Source organism: Neomonachus schauinslandi, chromosome 16 (assembly GCF_002201575.2).
Source record: "Neomonachus schauinslandi chromosome 16, ASM220157v2, whole genome shotgun sequence".
NCBI classification, from domain to species: Eukaryota; Metazoa; Chordata; class Mammalia; order Carnivora; family Phocidae; genus Neomonachus; species Neomonachus schauinslandi.
The window spans coordinates 4,260,795-4,276,770 of record NC_058418.1 but is presented as its reverse complement, the minus strand read 5'-3'; the positions used below and the strand labels follow the sequence as shown (position 1 = coordinate 4,276,770).

Sequence of the window (15,976 nt, the reverse complement as noted above, 5' to 3'; positions counted from 1 at the left end):
GTATTACAAAGTGATGTCTGGATAAAGACCTCCAGTGTACATCTGAAGTGGAAACTTTGCAAGAAGGAGGGATTATGTGTTGGTGGAAGTGTAACAAACCCTCTGGAAAGCACTTCTCAAATCAATCATATTTAGACATTTTATCTTCACTTTTAAACGTCTAACATTCTGAAATTTGTCAGTTAACGATGAAACCAATCTTGTATTTGAAATCGTTTGAATGATTACTTTTAGTTTGGACTAGGTGACTTTCCAGAATTTCCAAATACCGTTCAAAAAAATATGTATGTTTAAAAAATGGATTATCATCCCTGGGTTCGAAGACATTGTTCTGCAAATATAACTGACTTAAGGTGAGGTTTTCCCCGAATGTTTTATATCCCTCATCTCTTGTGGCAATAAGGATTTCATTATAGTAATTGTCACAATCTGGTTATATCCATCATAATGTCCTTCATTACCCCCCATCACATTCCCAGTCACTCATCAGTATAAATACTTATTTCCACAGCTTCCACATCTTCCCATATCACTCTACAAACTGAATCTCCTTTCCCTGTCTTTGCCAACAGGCCTTGGGTGTTATGGAAAGACACGACTAAAAGACACAAAATAAGTTACCACACTTAGTACACTGACATGCATATATGTTAAAATGCTCATGTGTAGAACTGATACTCATCCTAGCACATCAGCAGAAGGGAGAAATAGGAACCACCAGGACTGCGCTCCTCCATGGAGACAAAAACGGAACAACTTACCTTTTAGAGTGCTCCAGAAGCCAGTGAGGAGAACACAGCACCCCCAGGTAAGTACAAAGGAAGAGCCTCATCAAAGAGACAAGGAAAGCTTGTGATACTTGCCCACAATAGCCATTTACCCTCCTAGACACTCCATGGCAACACTGTGAGAAAACTCTTACCTCTCCTCAGGAAAGAAACAAATGAGTGACCTATATGTTCAATGATCTGGCTTCCTGGCTGCTGCCTGAGGGACTTGTTTCTGTCATGTATGACATGGGAGGCAGAGGAAATGAGAGCACCCTCTTGATGCAGTGTGGTGGCTGCTCAGACCAAAAGTGAGCATTTGTTCAACCAATGGAGAGAACACAGAGATGAAGACAAACAGAGAGGAAGCTATCACGGACATAAACTAGTAATACAGTTTTAAACCTGGGAAATTACAAAAATTCAGAAATGATAAATGTCCAGAACATGTGTGAGAGGTCCCAGAATTACTATTATTTGTGTTCCTCTCTACAAAGCAAGTCCATAATCTTGGGCTCAGAGGCTGCTTTTTTAAAATCCACATATGTCAACAAAATATAATAAAGCATAGGGCGCCTGGGTGGCTCAGTCGTTAAGCCTCTGCCTTCGGCTCAGGTCATGATCCCAGACTCCTGGGATCGAGCCCCGTATCGGGCTCCCTGCTCAGCGGGAAGCCTGCTTCTCCCTCTCCCACTCCCCCTGCTTGTGTTCCCTCTCTCGCTGTGTCTCTCTCTGTCAAATAAATAAATAAATAACCTTAAAAAAAAAATATATATATATATATATAATATAGCATACAAAGAAACAGAAAAATGTGTTCCAAACAGAGGAATGAAATAAATCTCCAAAGCTGGCCTTAAATTAATAAAGAACCATTATTAGTGGCCTAACAAAGAATTCATATAACCATCATAAAGATGTTCACGGAGGAAGAAAACAGATAGTTAACTAAATGATATCAGGAAAACTATGCACGACCAAAATGAAAATCCAAACAGACAGAAAGTATAACAACAATGAACCAGAAATAGGGAGCTGAAGAGAATAGTCACTGAATTTAAAAATACACCAAGGGGTCAGCCATAGACTTGATTAATCAGAAGAAAGAATCAGACATCTTAAAGACACCTTATTTTAAATTCTCTACTGAAAGGATCAAAGAAAAATGTGGAAAAGGACAGAGTCTAAGGGACTCATGGGAGACCAACAAGTGGACCAATATGTACATTAAGGGGACCCCATAAGGAGAAGAGAGTGAAGGGGGCAGAGAGTTTACATGAAAAACTAAAGGCTTGTACATCCCATGTATGTGGGAAGAGACTAATTCAACAAGCTCAGTAAATTCAAAATAGGATAAATCTCAAGACATGAACACAGTGACACATCATAATTAACTTATCACAAATCACAGGTGAAAAGAAAATTTTGAAACAGCATGACAAAACCAACCATCCTGTACAAGAGAGCTTTATAAGATTAGTAGTGGGATTCTCAGCAGACCTGACAAGAAGAACTACATGGGAAAATATATTCACATACTGAAAGATCAAAAAATAGCCACCAAGAATACTTTACCTGGCAAAGCAGTTTTCCATGAATGTAGAAATGAAGACTTTCCCAAGTAAAAACCCCCCTAAGTTTACCAGTAGACCTGTCCTACAAGAAACGTTAAAGGAAGTCTTTCCAGGTGAAATAAAAGGATTTTGAACAGTAACTGAAACCACAGGACAACACAAAGCTCTCAGCTAAATGTAAATATTTACACAATTACAGAATCCTGTAGTGTTGTAATGAGGTAGCACACGTCACTTTTATTTCTGCAATAGAATTTATTTTATATAAAAGCATAAAATCATAAACCTAGGTAACAAAGTACACCACATAAAAGATAGAATTTGTGATATTGGTAACAAAGTGGGTGCAGGGGTGGAGATGATAAGTAGAAGAGTTTTGTATGCAAATGACAAGAGCACTTAAAAATGGTTTGTTATACCTTTAAAATGTTTTAAGTAATCTCTAATGTAACTATTATGAAAGTAAGTACAGAGAAGACACAAAAATTAGTAAGGATGGTATCAAAGCATATCATGGGTATAACACCACAATTAAGGATATAATGTAATACCAAAATTTGATTCAGAGGTATAAAACGTTTAAAAATTACATTGAATTCACAAGAAGTGTTTCTCTCATGCAAAGGGAATATAAATTCAGCAACAGCTGATGAAATTAATTCTATTATTATAACAACTCACCTAGATACAACACTCACTGAACACTAACCAATAAAACAAATTCACAAGATGAGTCATAAAGTATGCATGGGTGGTATTTATACAGACAAATACATACATAATTTTATTGATAAAGGGCATAAAGCTGATTCATATGTGAGATAAACTCACACTGTCTTGAAATCTACTGAGTTGAAAATTGTCATCCTATAATAAAATACACAGGCAACAACAATATCACAACTAAATAATGTTGTGGAGGGTCCCATACAAAAGTAAGCACATTACTACGGAATTGCAAAAGCAGAAGAAGACAAAATTTAACCCAAGTAAGTCTACATAAAAATAAATGAATTTCTGAAAGGAAACCTTCTATATAAGCGTAATTTTAACCTGTGACTATGTACCCATGAAAAACAAGTATTTTGAATTACTGTCATGCCTAAATTGACAGTAAAATTATAAAGAATATTCATTAAAATCAACCATGAATAGCTCTAATAGAAAATCTTATGAATGAGCACTTAAAAGACATTAAAAAATGTATTATGTTATTAATATGTCCCTCCTCTTACACAAAATGCAAGGCTATAATCCATTCTTTAGAAACAAGCAGGCTGGGGTGCTGGGTGACTCAGTAGGTTAACATTCAACTCTTGATTTCACCTCAGGTCACAATCTCAGGGTTGTGGGATTGAGCCCCTCGGGTAGTCTGTTTAGGATTCTCTCCCTCTACCCTTCCCCATACTAGTGCTGGCTCGTTCTCTCTCTGTCTCTCATAAATAAATAAATTTTAAAAAAGAACCAAGCACCCGAAGAAATACCCTTCATTTTGAAATATAGAGTATCAAAATTGTAAAATATGCCAGCAATCACTTTGTAAAAAATAAATACTGGGAATTAAATTCGGATACATTCTGAGGAAGAAAAGCCTAACAGTAAATTTCTCCTAAAGTAAAATAAAATTTATAAACAAAACTTTTTTTGGGGCGCCTGGGTGGCTCAGTTGGTTGAGCGACTGCTTTCGGCTCAGGTCATGATCCTGGAGTCCCGGGATCGAGTCCCACATCGGGCTCCCTGCTCAGCAGGGGGTCTGCTTCTCCCTCTGACCCTCCTCCCTCTCATGCTCTCTGTCTCTCATTCTCTCTCTCTCAAATAAATAAATAAAATCTTTAAAAAAAAAAAACAACTTTTTTTAAAATATGGGGATTTTACTAATTATCCACCTCACTTCTTAGCAGCATACGCCCATGTCATATCCCAACTATTCATATAAAAAAATTAGAGATGAATCTGACATATAACTAATAAAGTGAAAAAACACGACAAAAATCACAACTTCATATCATACAAAATTATAAAATGATGCAATTATTAATAAAATAACAATTGAGACTTTATTATAGGCTGCAAGTTCTAAGTTCTAAATGTTCTAGCTCCCTTATGGCATTAATTTATAATTTATGTAGGAATTCTAGGACACAAAAAGATACATTATTTCACCACTGAGGAATGCAACACAGAGTGGAACTTTCTAATATTAGTCAATACAAAGAAAAATGAACCTTTGAAGGGAAATAAGGGATTAGATTTTCTCATTTTAGGGAGGTGCTTTATTACCTAATGAGATTACTGAGTCTCAATTTTGTTCAATTAAAATTAAAAGCCTCCATAACATTGGAAAGCATAAACCAGAAAACACCAGATATCTATCAACAGTGTTCCCATGATGTCTGCACCAAACCCCAGTATTCCACTGCTATCATGACACACTTCTCATACAAGGCAAAACAGAACTTAGAAAAGGCTTAGCATAGAGTTCCTCAGAAATAGGGAGATTTCCCAGGGCCCTCACGGCAATGGAGAAGCTCTCAGACTATGGAAGCCCCCCACTCCCAGGGTAGTTGCCTGGCCCTCCCTGTGGATGTGATGGACCATCACTGGAGCTGAAGGAGAATCTTTAGAGAATGTAAGAGCTTGATAATGTTGGATAGCCGATGTCCCTCTGTGAGAGGGAGAGAAATAAAACTAGGCTTCTCAAACTAATTTCCATTCAAGGAGAGCTACTTAAAACACACTTTAAGGTCAATCTTCCTGCTTCACATTTGGACCTCACCTCTGTCATCTGCTTCATTCAGTCTCACCTACCTGGGTGGAAGGCTACTCTCTTCTTTCTCTTCATATCCCAGAGCTCCTTCTCTTGCTCCAAAAAGAGGACCAGGTTTGGCTTCCACACAACGAAATCTGTTTAATAGAAAAAAGTATTGCTGGAGATTCTTTCAATCCAAAATTGTGCTCAGCAGAGAAGAGAGGACATTGTAGAATTCTAGAAAATTATTTCCCAAGTGCTGTTAACCAACAATCCCTTTAGAACACACAGTAGGGGTTTCGAATATTCACATTATGACTTCCACTTCCAAGTACTATTGATACAATAACAAAGAGTAATAATTGGAGTTTAGGATGTAGGCAGTACCATTTTATGTCACTGAATATGTAGAATTACCACAAATCTACAGAATTGATGATATTACCCTAAGGAAAGGGGAAGCTAAAGCTGAAAAGGAAATACCATGAAAATTTTTCTCTACAAACCCCTGATTTCCCTTATTGCCTGGATCTGAATTCCAGTCGTGCAAAGACTCTTTGAAGAGATGGTTTTCAAAGGAAGGAACAAATCCGAGTGTGGTTTGGAAATATGGAAAAAGCCATCCTCACCTAGGAAGAGGAGGTGTCCGTAGTTCTCTAACATCACATCCCTGTACAATTGCCTCTGAGTATGTATGGTTCAGGCATCCCCACTCCTCCTGAGAGAGTTTGATGGCCACATCGCTGAATGTCAGCACTGGTGAGCACAGAGGCCGACACAGGGCTCAAGCCCATGACCCATGAGATCACGAAGTGAGCCAAAATCATGAGTCAGACACTTCAGCTACTAAGCCACTCAGGTGGCCCTCTTAATTAGATTCATATTCTGATTTACTCTAGGGCAGCAACAAGAACACAGAAGTTATGCTGTGTCCTTCAGTGTGCCTCAGGCACTGATATCAATTTGCTTATTATTACAGCTGATGGTAACTTCTTTTACTTGGCTTGGTGCTCTCTGTCAGATTCCTCCTATATAACGTGAATTTATCTCTTAATCATTCATAATGATTGGATGGATTTACTGAAAGGTGTGCAGAATCCATCACATTCAAACTAGAAACTCCTTTCTTCTGAGTTTCTCTTTGCTTGTAGTTTCCAGTGGAAAATGAAAGCTCTCTCTTTTGTGCACTGAAGATTCTGACTTGTGGGAGTGTTGGTTCTAAGTCAATGAGGCCTCCAACTTGTAAGATTTCATTGTATTTCACACTCATGTCACAGACACATTCTTTTGTTTACTTATTTGTATTTTCCAGAAAACATGAATCATATAGTTAACATACTGAAGTGTCTCTGTGTCCAAAGCTGTGACTTTTCATATGGGTACATAAACTTATTTTATTTCACTTGGCACAGAGTACAACACAGAATGGCATACACCATCAAAGCACCATTTGTTGTCACGAGTGAACACTGTGGTAGCAGAGAGACTGTACATCTAAAGACGGACATTAGGGAGAGCAATATATCATGGACTCGCAAGAAACAGAGAAATTTTTGTTACTGGGAAGTTACATGCACAGAGAATATAGCTGACCAAATGGGTTTGACAAGTTGCAAATTTTCTGCATCCTATGACTGTTATTGGTGTTCTCCTGAAAAAAGCAAGTCCATAAAGACTAGGAGACCTAGGCTGTTTAAATTCCCAAATCTCAAAAGATCAAAAATCATACAAAGAAGAAAAACAAGGCACGCTGAAAGAAACGAAATACATCTGCAGAAATTGGCTGTAGGTAATGGACATCTATATTACCTGATACACAATTAAAATAACCATCTAAATGATGATTAAATAGCTAAAAGAGTTAAACAAAATATTCAAACTACGTTAGAACAAAATCAAAATAACAATGAGACAGAAAGTACAATCAAGGAACAAACAAAAAATGAGAGCTGACAGTAGTACAACAATAACTACACCTGAAACTTCACTAGCGCTTAATGACGACTTGATCAAGCAAAAGAAAGAAAGAAAAAGCCTGAAGATAATTCACTAAAATTATGAAGTTACAGGGAGCACAAAATAAAAATGTAGACAAGGGACAAATGCCTGAGGGACTCACTGGACACCATCAAGGAGACCAATATACACATCAAGGGGACCCAATGAGGTAAAGAGAAAGAAAAGGGGGCAGAGAGCTTAAAAGAAGAATTAATGGCTTATATGTCCCTCATCTGAGGAAAGAAACAGGCCTAAAATATCAAGCAGCACAATGAATTCCAAATAAAATAAATTGAAAGATATCCACAGATACACAATATATCAAACTATCAAGAATCACAAACAAAAAGAAATTTAAAAGGAACAAGAATAAGCACCTCAGGGCGTACAACAGAGCTTCTACAGCATTATCAGTAGATTTCTCAGCAACAGCCTCATATAAAGAAAACAGTATACAATCTATTAATAGTCATGAATGAAGCAAATTACCAAGAATACTCCGTCAAGATGAAGGACAAGTAAAAAATTTCCCAGAGAACTACTTGTTACAATTTCAGCACCATTAGACTAGCCCTACAGAAAATGCTAAGATATCGTACATACAGAGAATTTTCTAACATTGTCACACTGTAGCACAAATCACTTTATTACACAAAAAAGAATCAGAAAAAGAAGGATGTCGGGGCGCCTGGGTGGCTCAGTCGTTAAGCGTCTGCCTTCGGCTCAGGTCATGATCCCAGGGCCCTGGGATCGAGCCCCGCATCGGGCTCCCTGCTCAGCGGGAAGCCTGCTTCTCCCTCTCCCACTCCCCCAGCTTGTGTTCCCTCTCTCGCTGTATCTCTCTCTGTCAAATAAATAAATAAAATCTTTAAAAAAAGAAAAAGAAAAAGAAGGATGTCTAGCCCAAGAATTAGCAGAGGGGAGGAAATTTTAACATGCAACATAAATCAACAAAATAAGATATAGCAAGGGGCACCTCAGTAGCTCAGTCAGTTGAGCGTCCAACTCTTGATTCCGGCTCCTGTCACAATTTCAGGGTCGTGGGATTGAGCCCCACAAAAGGCTCTGTGCTCAGTGTGGAAGTCTACTTGGGGTTCTCTCTCTCCCTCTCCCTCTGTCCCTCCCCCTCTGTCCCTCCCCCTGTTTTCGGTCTCTAAATAAATAAATAAGTAAATAAATAAAATATTTTAAGAAATAGAATATGGAAAAAATAAAAAGCCATCAACAAAGAGTTGGTTTTCTGAAAAGATCCAGAAAAATGACACACCCTTTACTAAATCAAGTAAAAATAACAGAAGACTCAAGTAAAACCACATTAAAGGAACCGGGGGCGACTGGGTGGCTCAGTTGGTTGGAGACTGCCTTCAGCTCAGGTCATGATCCTGGAGTCCCGGGATCGAGTCCCGCATCGGGCTCCCGGCTCAGCAGTGAGTCTGCTTCTCCCTCTGACCCTCCCCCCTCTCATGTGCTCTCTTTCATTCTCTCTCTCAAATAAATAAAATCTAAATAAATAAATAAATGAAACTGATGCTGGGACACCTGGGTGGCTCAGTTGGTTAAGCGTCTGCCTTCAGCTCAGGTCATGATCTCAGGTTCCTGGGATGGAGCCTCATAGCAGGCTCCCTGCTCAGCAGGGAGTCTGCTTCTCCTCTGCCTGCCACTCCCCCTGCTTCTGCTCTCTCTCTGGCAAATAAATAACTAAAATCTAAAAAAAACAAAACAAAACAAAAAACTAATGCCATAGAAATAATAATTGTAAGAGGCGATAAAGAAAAATTATATGCCAACAAATGGATACCAAAAACCATGTGTATAAATTTCATAAAAGATACAATCTGTTAGGGCGCCTGGGTGGCTCAGATGGTTAAGCATCTACCTTCGGTTCAGGTCGTGATCTCCAGGTCCTGGGACAGAGCCCTGTGTCAGGCTCCCAGCTCAGTGGGGAGTCTGCTTCTCCCTCTCCTTCTGCCTCTCACCCTGCTTGTGCTCTGTCTCTCTCAAATAAATCAATCTTAAAAAAAAAAAAAAGATCCAATCTGTACTCTATCATGACCAAAAAAAAAAAAAACCAAAAAAAAAACAAAATGAGCAAACACCTCACAACAGACCAACAACTACTAAATAGATAGAAAAAAGTAACCAAAAACTCTGAAATTGTCTAACCCAGACGAATTTTTGGCTAATTCAAGGAAACATTCAATGAAAACTTACATCAAACTTCAAACACTACCAACGTATGAAGAGAAGAGAAATTATCAGATCCCTTTCTATGACACCAGCCTTATGCAGATATCAAAGCCAAAGACACTACAGGTAAAGAAGAATACAGACTACTACCCAAGATGAATATTCGTGCAAAAGTCCACAATAAAATACAGCAAACTGAGAGGCGCCTGGGTGGCTCAGCTGGTTAAGCATCGGACTCTTGGTTTCCACTTAAGTCATTATCTCAGGGTCTTGAGATCCAGCTCCTTTGGACTTAGCGCTCAGCAGGGAGCCTGCTTGGGATTCTCTCTCCCTCTCCTTCTGCCCCTTCCCACTGCTTGTTCTATAAATACATACATACATACATAAGACCTTTAATAAAATATAAAATAAAATACAAGGAGCTGATGGCAAAAGCACATTTTAACATTCTAAAGCATGAACAAGTGGGAATACTTCCTCAAATTCAAGAGTTTCAACATACTGAAAACAATATGTAAGACATCCCGTTAACAGAATAAAGGTCAAAAATAACATCACTTGAACTGATGTGGAAAAAGAATTTGACCATATTCAACACTGCTTCATGATAAAGACACTCAACAAAATAGAAAGAGAAGGTAACCACCTCAATGTAGTAAAGGCCATATATGAAAATCCTAAAGGTAACATCATACTCTAGTTAAAGACTGAAAGCTTTTCTTCCATGATCAGGTAGAAGAGAATGAAGCAAATTCAACACTTCCATTCAACATACTACTTGATATTTTACTTAGAACAATTGGATGGCAAAAATAAATAAAAGGCATCCAAATTGGAAAAGAAAAAGTAAAATTATTTCTGTTCACAGATGATATACTCTTATATATAGAAAAGCCAAAAGAATCCACATTTTAAAAACTTTTTTAGGGGTGCCCAGGTGGCTCAGTTGGTTAAGCAGCTGCTTTCAGCTCAGGTCATGATCCCAGGCTCCTAGGATCAAGCCCCATGTCAGGCTCCCTGCTCAGCGGGAAGTCTGCTCCTCTCTCTCTCTCTCTACCACTCCCCCTGCTCATGCTCTCTCTCTCTCAAATAAATAAATAAATATTTATTATATTTTATATTAATATTTAATATATTAATATTTATTATATTAATATAATATATTATATATTATATAATATATTAATATATAATATATTTAATTAAATATTTATTATATTTTATATTAATATTTAATATATTGATATTTATTATATTAATATATTATATATTAATATATAATAATATATTAATAAATATTTATTATATTATATATTAATATTTATTATATTAATATAATGTATTATATATTATATTATATATAATAATAATATATTAAATATATTAATATTTATTATAAATATTAAATAAATAAATAAAATAAAAACCATTTAAAAGCCAAACAAATTTTACAAAGTTTCAAAATACAAGGTCAACATGTAAAAATTAGTTGATTCTACTAAAAAAAAAAACAACCAAAAATTAAGAATATAATTACATTTATGGTAGCATCACAAAGAATGAAAGCTTAAGATTTAACATGATAGAGATAAAATCTTATGTGATGAAAATTATAAAATATTGCAGAGGTAACTAAAGACAAAATAAGTAGGAAAACATCTATGGTGTTGGATTAAAATCTAATGGTACTGGAGTAACATACATAATATTATTAAGATGTCAATAATACCCAATGTGATGGACAGATTCAATGCAATCTCTCTCAAAATCCCGATGACATTTTTGCCAAAAGGATCAAAACCCATATTATAACATTCATACAGAATGTCACAGAATATCACGTATCCAGAATCTTTTTTTTTTTTAAGATTTTATTTATTTATTTGACAGAGAGAGACACAGCGAGAGAGGGAACACAAGCAGGGGGAGGCGGAGGGGGAGAAGCAGGCTCCTCGCAGAGCAGGGAGCCCGACGCGGGGCTTGATCCCAGGACCCTGGGATCATGACCTGAGCCAAAGGCAGACGCTTAACGACTGAGCCACCCAGGTGCCCCCAGAATAATCTTTTTTAAAAAAGATTTTATTTATTAATTTGTGAGAGAGAGCGAGAGAGCACAAGCAGGGGGAGCGGCAGGCAGAGGGAGAAGGAGCCTGATGTGGGGCTCGATCCCAGGACCCTGGGATCATGACCTGAGCCGAAGGAAAACACTTAACCGACTGAGCCACCGAGGCGTCCCACATATCCAGAATAATCTTGAAAATGATCAGTACCTTGGAGACATCACACTTCCTGGTGTTAAGCATATTATAAAGCCAGAGTAAGCAAAATAATTTAAGAGGCATGATAAATAAGGAACACTGGAACAGAACAAAGAGCTCAGATATAAACTCTCATTTCAAAGGAACTTCAACAAGACCTCCTGCCTATACCACAGAATAGATAAAAGACAGCATCTTAAAACAATGGTGTTGAGAAAATCAGATGCCTACATGATAAGAATGATGATGGACTCCTACTCAAGACCACACACAAATATTAACTCAAAATGGGTCGAACACTTAATTAAACATAAACATGTAAATATAAAACTCCTAGAAAAAAAAAGATAGAGAAAAAGCTACGTGACTTCTGATTTGACAATGATTTTTTAGATATGACACCCACGTTGGAGGCAACGAAATTAAAAATAAACCAGTGAGATTATAACAAACATAAAAACCTGTACACAGTAAAGGAAAGAATGGAGTGAAAACAGAAACTACAGATGGGAACAAATTTTTGCAAAGCACCTGTGTGTAAAAAGGTTAATATCCAGAATTTATAAAGTAATGATACAACACAACATCCGAAACAACCTGAATGATAAATGGGTAAAGCACTGAATAGACATTAATCAACCCAAAAGGTACACACATGGCCAAGATGCATATAAAAGATGCTCCAAATCTGATAAATGATTCGTGAAATACAAATGAGAAACAACGAGGTATCACTTCACATGCAACAGGATGACCATTATGAAACATATCAAAATCAACATGGCTTGGTAACTGATGTGGAGAAGTTAGAACTCATATGCACCCTTGCAGGGAAGATAAAATGGTGGAACCAGTGTGAAAAACAGCATGGAGATTCTTCAAAAAATTAAAAACAAAATTATTCTATGATCTACCCATCCCACTTTTGGGTTTATATCCAGAAGAATTCAGAGGAAGATCTGGAATTGGTATTTGCACATCCACATCCACTGCAGCTTGACCCACAAAAGCGAGTAACAGGTAGAATCCACCCAAATGCTAATGGTTAGGTGGATGGATGAAGAAAATGTAGCATACACATACCATGGGATATTTTTCAACTTTGAAAAAGAAACAGATTTTGTGACATGATACAACTTGGGTAAAGCCTGAAAACATTATTTTTAGTGAAATAAATGACTCACAAAGAGACAGATACTATAGGATTCCACTGAGGTGAGATGGGTCCATTGTGGTGACTGCTCAGAAAAAAAAGCTGACCGCTTATTCAAGCACTGCAGAGACTGCACAGCTGCAGACAAACATCAGGGAAAATAATACATCATGGGTTCCAAAGAAGAAACAACAGAGCATTTTTTAACTGGGATATTTAAAAAACTCAGACATTACACATCCCCAGAATATGTTTGACAGGCCCCAGGATTATGCAGGACTATGCAGGCTAATGCACAGTTGAGTGTTATTTTTATTCTCCAGTACAAAGCAAGTCTATAAAGCCTGGGGCCAGAGGCTGTTTTTTATTTAATCCCCAAATCTCAGCAAAAGATCACAGGCATACAAAGAAACAGAAAAATGTGTTCTAATCAAAGGACCAAAATAAAACTCAAGACTGGCTCTAAATTAATAAGGAATATTCATTACCTGACAAAGATTTCAAAATAATGATCACTAAGGTGCTCATGGAGAAAGAGAAAACAAATAGGTAGATAAATGATAACTGGAAAACCGTACATGGTAACTGATGTGGAGAAGTTAGAACTCATATGCACCCTTGCAGGGAAGATAAAATGGTGGAACCAGTGTGAAAAACAGCATGGAGATTCTTCAAAAAATTACATGACCAAAATAAAAACTGGGAGCTAAGAGTTCAATAACTGAATTTAAAAATACACAACCGGGTCAGAAACAGATTTCACCAAACAGAAGAAAGAATCAGACATATTAAAGGCCCCTTGTTTTAAATTATCCATTGTCGGGAACAAAGAAAATATGGAAAAGGACAGAGCCTAAGGGACTCATGGGACACTGACATTGGAGCATTTTACATATTAAGGAGGTCCGCACAAAAAAGAGAGTGAAATGGGGCAGAAAACTTACATGAAGAACTAAGGGTTTACACCTCCCACAATTATGGAAAGAAAGACAAATTCAAGTAACTCAGTGAATTCTATGTAGGATAAATGTCAAGACATGAACACAGCAACACATCATAATTAACCTATCAAAAAGTACACGTGAAAAGAGAATTTTGAAACAGCATGACAAAAGCAATCCATCTTGTACAAGAGAGCTCCTATGAAATTAGTCGGATTCTCAGCAAATCCCCAGAGGTGCATGGGCTAATATATTAAAGCAATGGAAAAAAAAAATATATATATATATATATACACACACACACACACACACACCAAGAATACTCTATCTGGCAAAACTATCCTTCTAATATGGAGAAAAGAAGGCTTTCCCAGGTAAAAACCCTGGAAGTTTACCACTAGGTTTGCCCTCCAAGAAACGCTAAAGGGAATTCTTCTACTTGAAGTAAAAGGATTCTAAACACTAACTAAAACCACATGAAAATATAAAGCTCTCAGGTAAATGTAAATATTTACACAAATATAAAATGTGAAGTACAATAATGAGGTAGCACAAATCAATTTTATTTCTGCTACAGAATTTCTTTAAAAATAAAAGCATAAAAATCATAAATCTAGGTTATAGAGTATACAACATAAAAGATAAATTTTGGAATATCAGTAACACAAAGTATATACAGGGGTGGTGATCCTAAGTAGTAGAACTCTGGATGCAATTGACAATATCAGTTTTAAATGGTTTGTGATAGGGGCGCCTGGGTGGCTCAGTCATTAAGCATCTGCCTTTGGCTTAGGTCATGATCCGAGTTCTGGGATTGAGCCCCGCATCGGGCTCCCTGCTCAGCGGGAAGCCTGCTTCTCCCTCTCCCACTCCCCCTGCTTGTGTTCCCTCTCTCGCTGTGTCTCCCTGTCAAATAAATAAATTTTAAAAATCTTAAAAATAAATAAATAAAAATAAATGGTTTGTTATACTTTTAAGAGGTTTGAAATAATCTCCATGGTAGGGGCGGCTGAGTGGCTCAGTTGGTTAGGCGACTGCCTTCGGCTCAGGTCATGATCCTGGAGTCCCGGGATCGAGTCCCGCATCGGGCTCCCTGCTCAGCAGGGAGTCTGCGTCTCCCTCTGACCCTCCTCCCTCTCATGCTCTCTGTCTCTCATTGTCTCTCTCGAAAATAAATAAAATCTTAAAAAATATATATATAAAAAAATAATAATAATCTCCATGGTAGCCACAAAGAAAACACCTACAGAAGACACAAAAATGAAATGAGAATGGTATCAAAGCATTTCATTACAAAAATCAAAGAAACATAAGGGAACACAGTAACAGAAGAAAAATGGGATAAAATAGCTACAAGATGTACAGAAAACTATTTAAAAATGGCAAGAGTAGCTCTTCCCTTTGAGGAATTACTTTCACAGTAAATGGATTAAACTCCTCCGAAGACAGGATGTCTGGGTAGCTCAGTCATTAAGCATCTGCCTTCGGCTCCGGTCACGATCCCAGGGTCCTGGGATCAAGTCCCACATCCGGCTCCCTGCTCAGTGGAGAGTCTGCTTCTCCCTCTGCCTGCAGCTCCCCCTGCTTGTGTTTCTTTGGAAAAAAATTTTATGCGTGGTATGGCCCGACTAAGATTGGGACGAAACAGTTTTAAAAGTACATGGGTATAAGATGGACATTCGGCTTTCACCCCGTTAGAAAGACATAGTTTTCTTGAATTGTTGGTCATCTCTTGGTAAGAATTGTAAACAAAGTTTTTTTTCCCTTCTTTATCTGCCCAGAAAACCAGAGTTTCTATGTTTTCTATTTACTGGGTCTTTGTTTACTTTAGAAAGTTAAAACTTCTCAATATTATAGGAGATAAGTTTTGCTAACAACTATGTAACATATGGAACCACTGATTGCCACCCTGGTTAAATAAACAATTAAAGGGGTTTCCCCCCTAAAGATTTTATTTATTTATTTGAGAGACAGAGTATGCACGAGAGAGAGAAAGAGAGAAGGAGCAGGGGGTAGGGGCAGAGGGAGAGGGAGAAGCTGCTGTGCTTATGTAAATAATTAGACCAAATTTGTTCGACTTGGAATTCTGTTACAAATGAACTAATGTGCATTTCAGTATCTTTGATGGAAATGAGGGTGATTTTAGAGAGAAACATTATGTTTTAATAACACATGCTTGTGGATGTCAGATTGTAGTTCTCATTATCCGTTTGTTTGCCTATAAAATAGGGCTGGATCCTGAACTCTACTGGCTTCCTCAAAAATCTGGTTATGACTCTCCAAACTGAGGTTTCTAATTTTCTCTCATTCTCTTGACTTGGAATCGAGAACTACAACCACCCTTTTTCC

The 15,976-nt window shown here is 37.4% G+C and overlaps 1 protein-coding gene across 1 annotated transcript; it reads right to left on the bottom strand.

The window, feature by feature from the left end:
- Positions 1-5,096: 5,096 nt before the first annotated feature.
- On the bottom strand, positions 5,097-11,080 carry LOC110573637 (putative zinc finger protein 727). Its single transcript, XM_044911345.1, is given in 4 exon segments — positions 5,097-5,245; positions 5,720-5,786; positions 5,788-5,846; positions 11,005-11,080. Coding segments are annotated over 4 exon segments (306 nt in total). The 3' UTR covers positions 5,097-5,141.
- Positions 11,081-15,976: the final 4,896 nt, after the last annotated feature.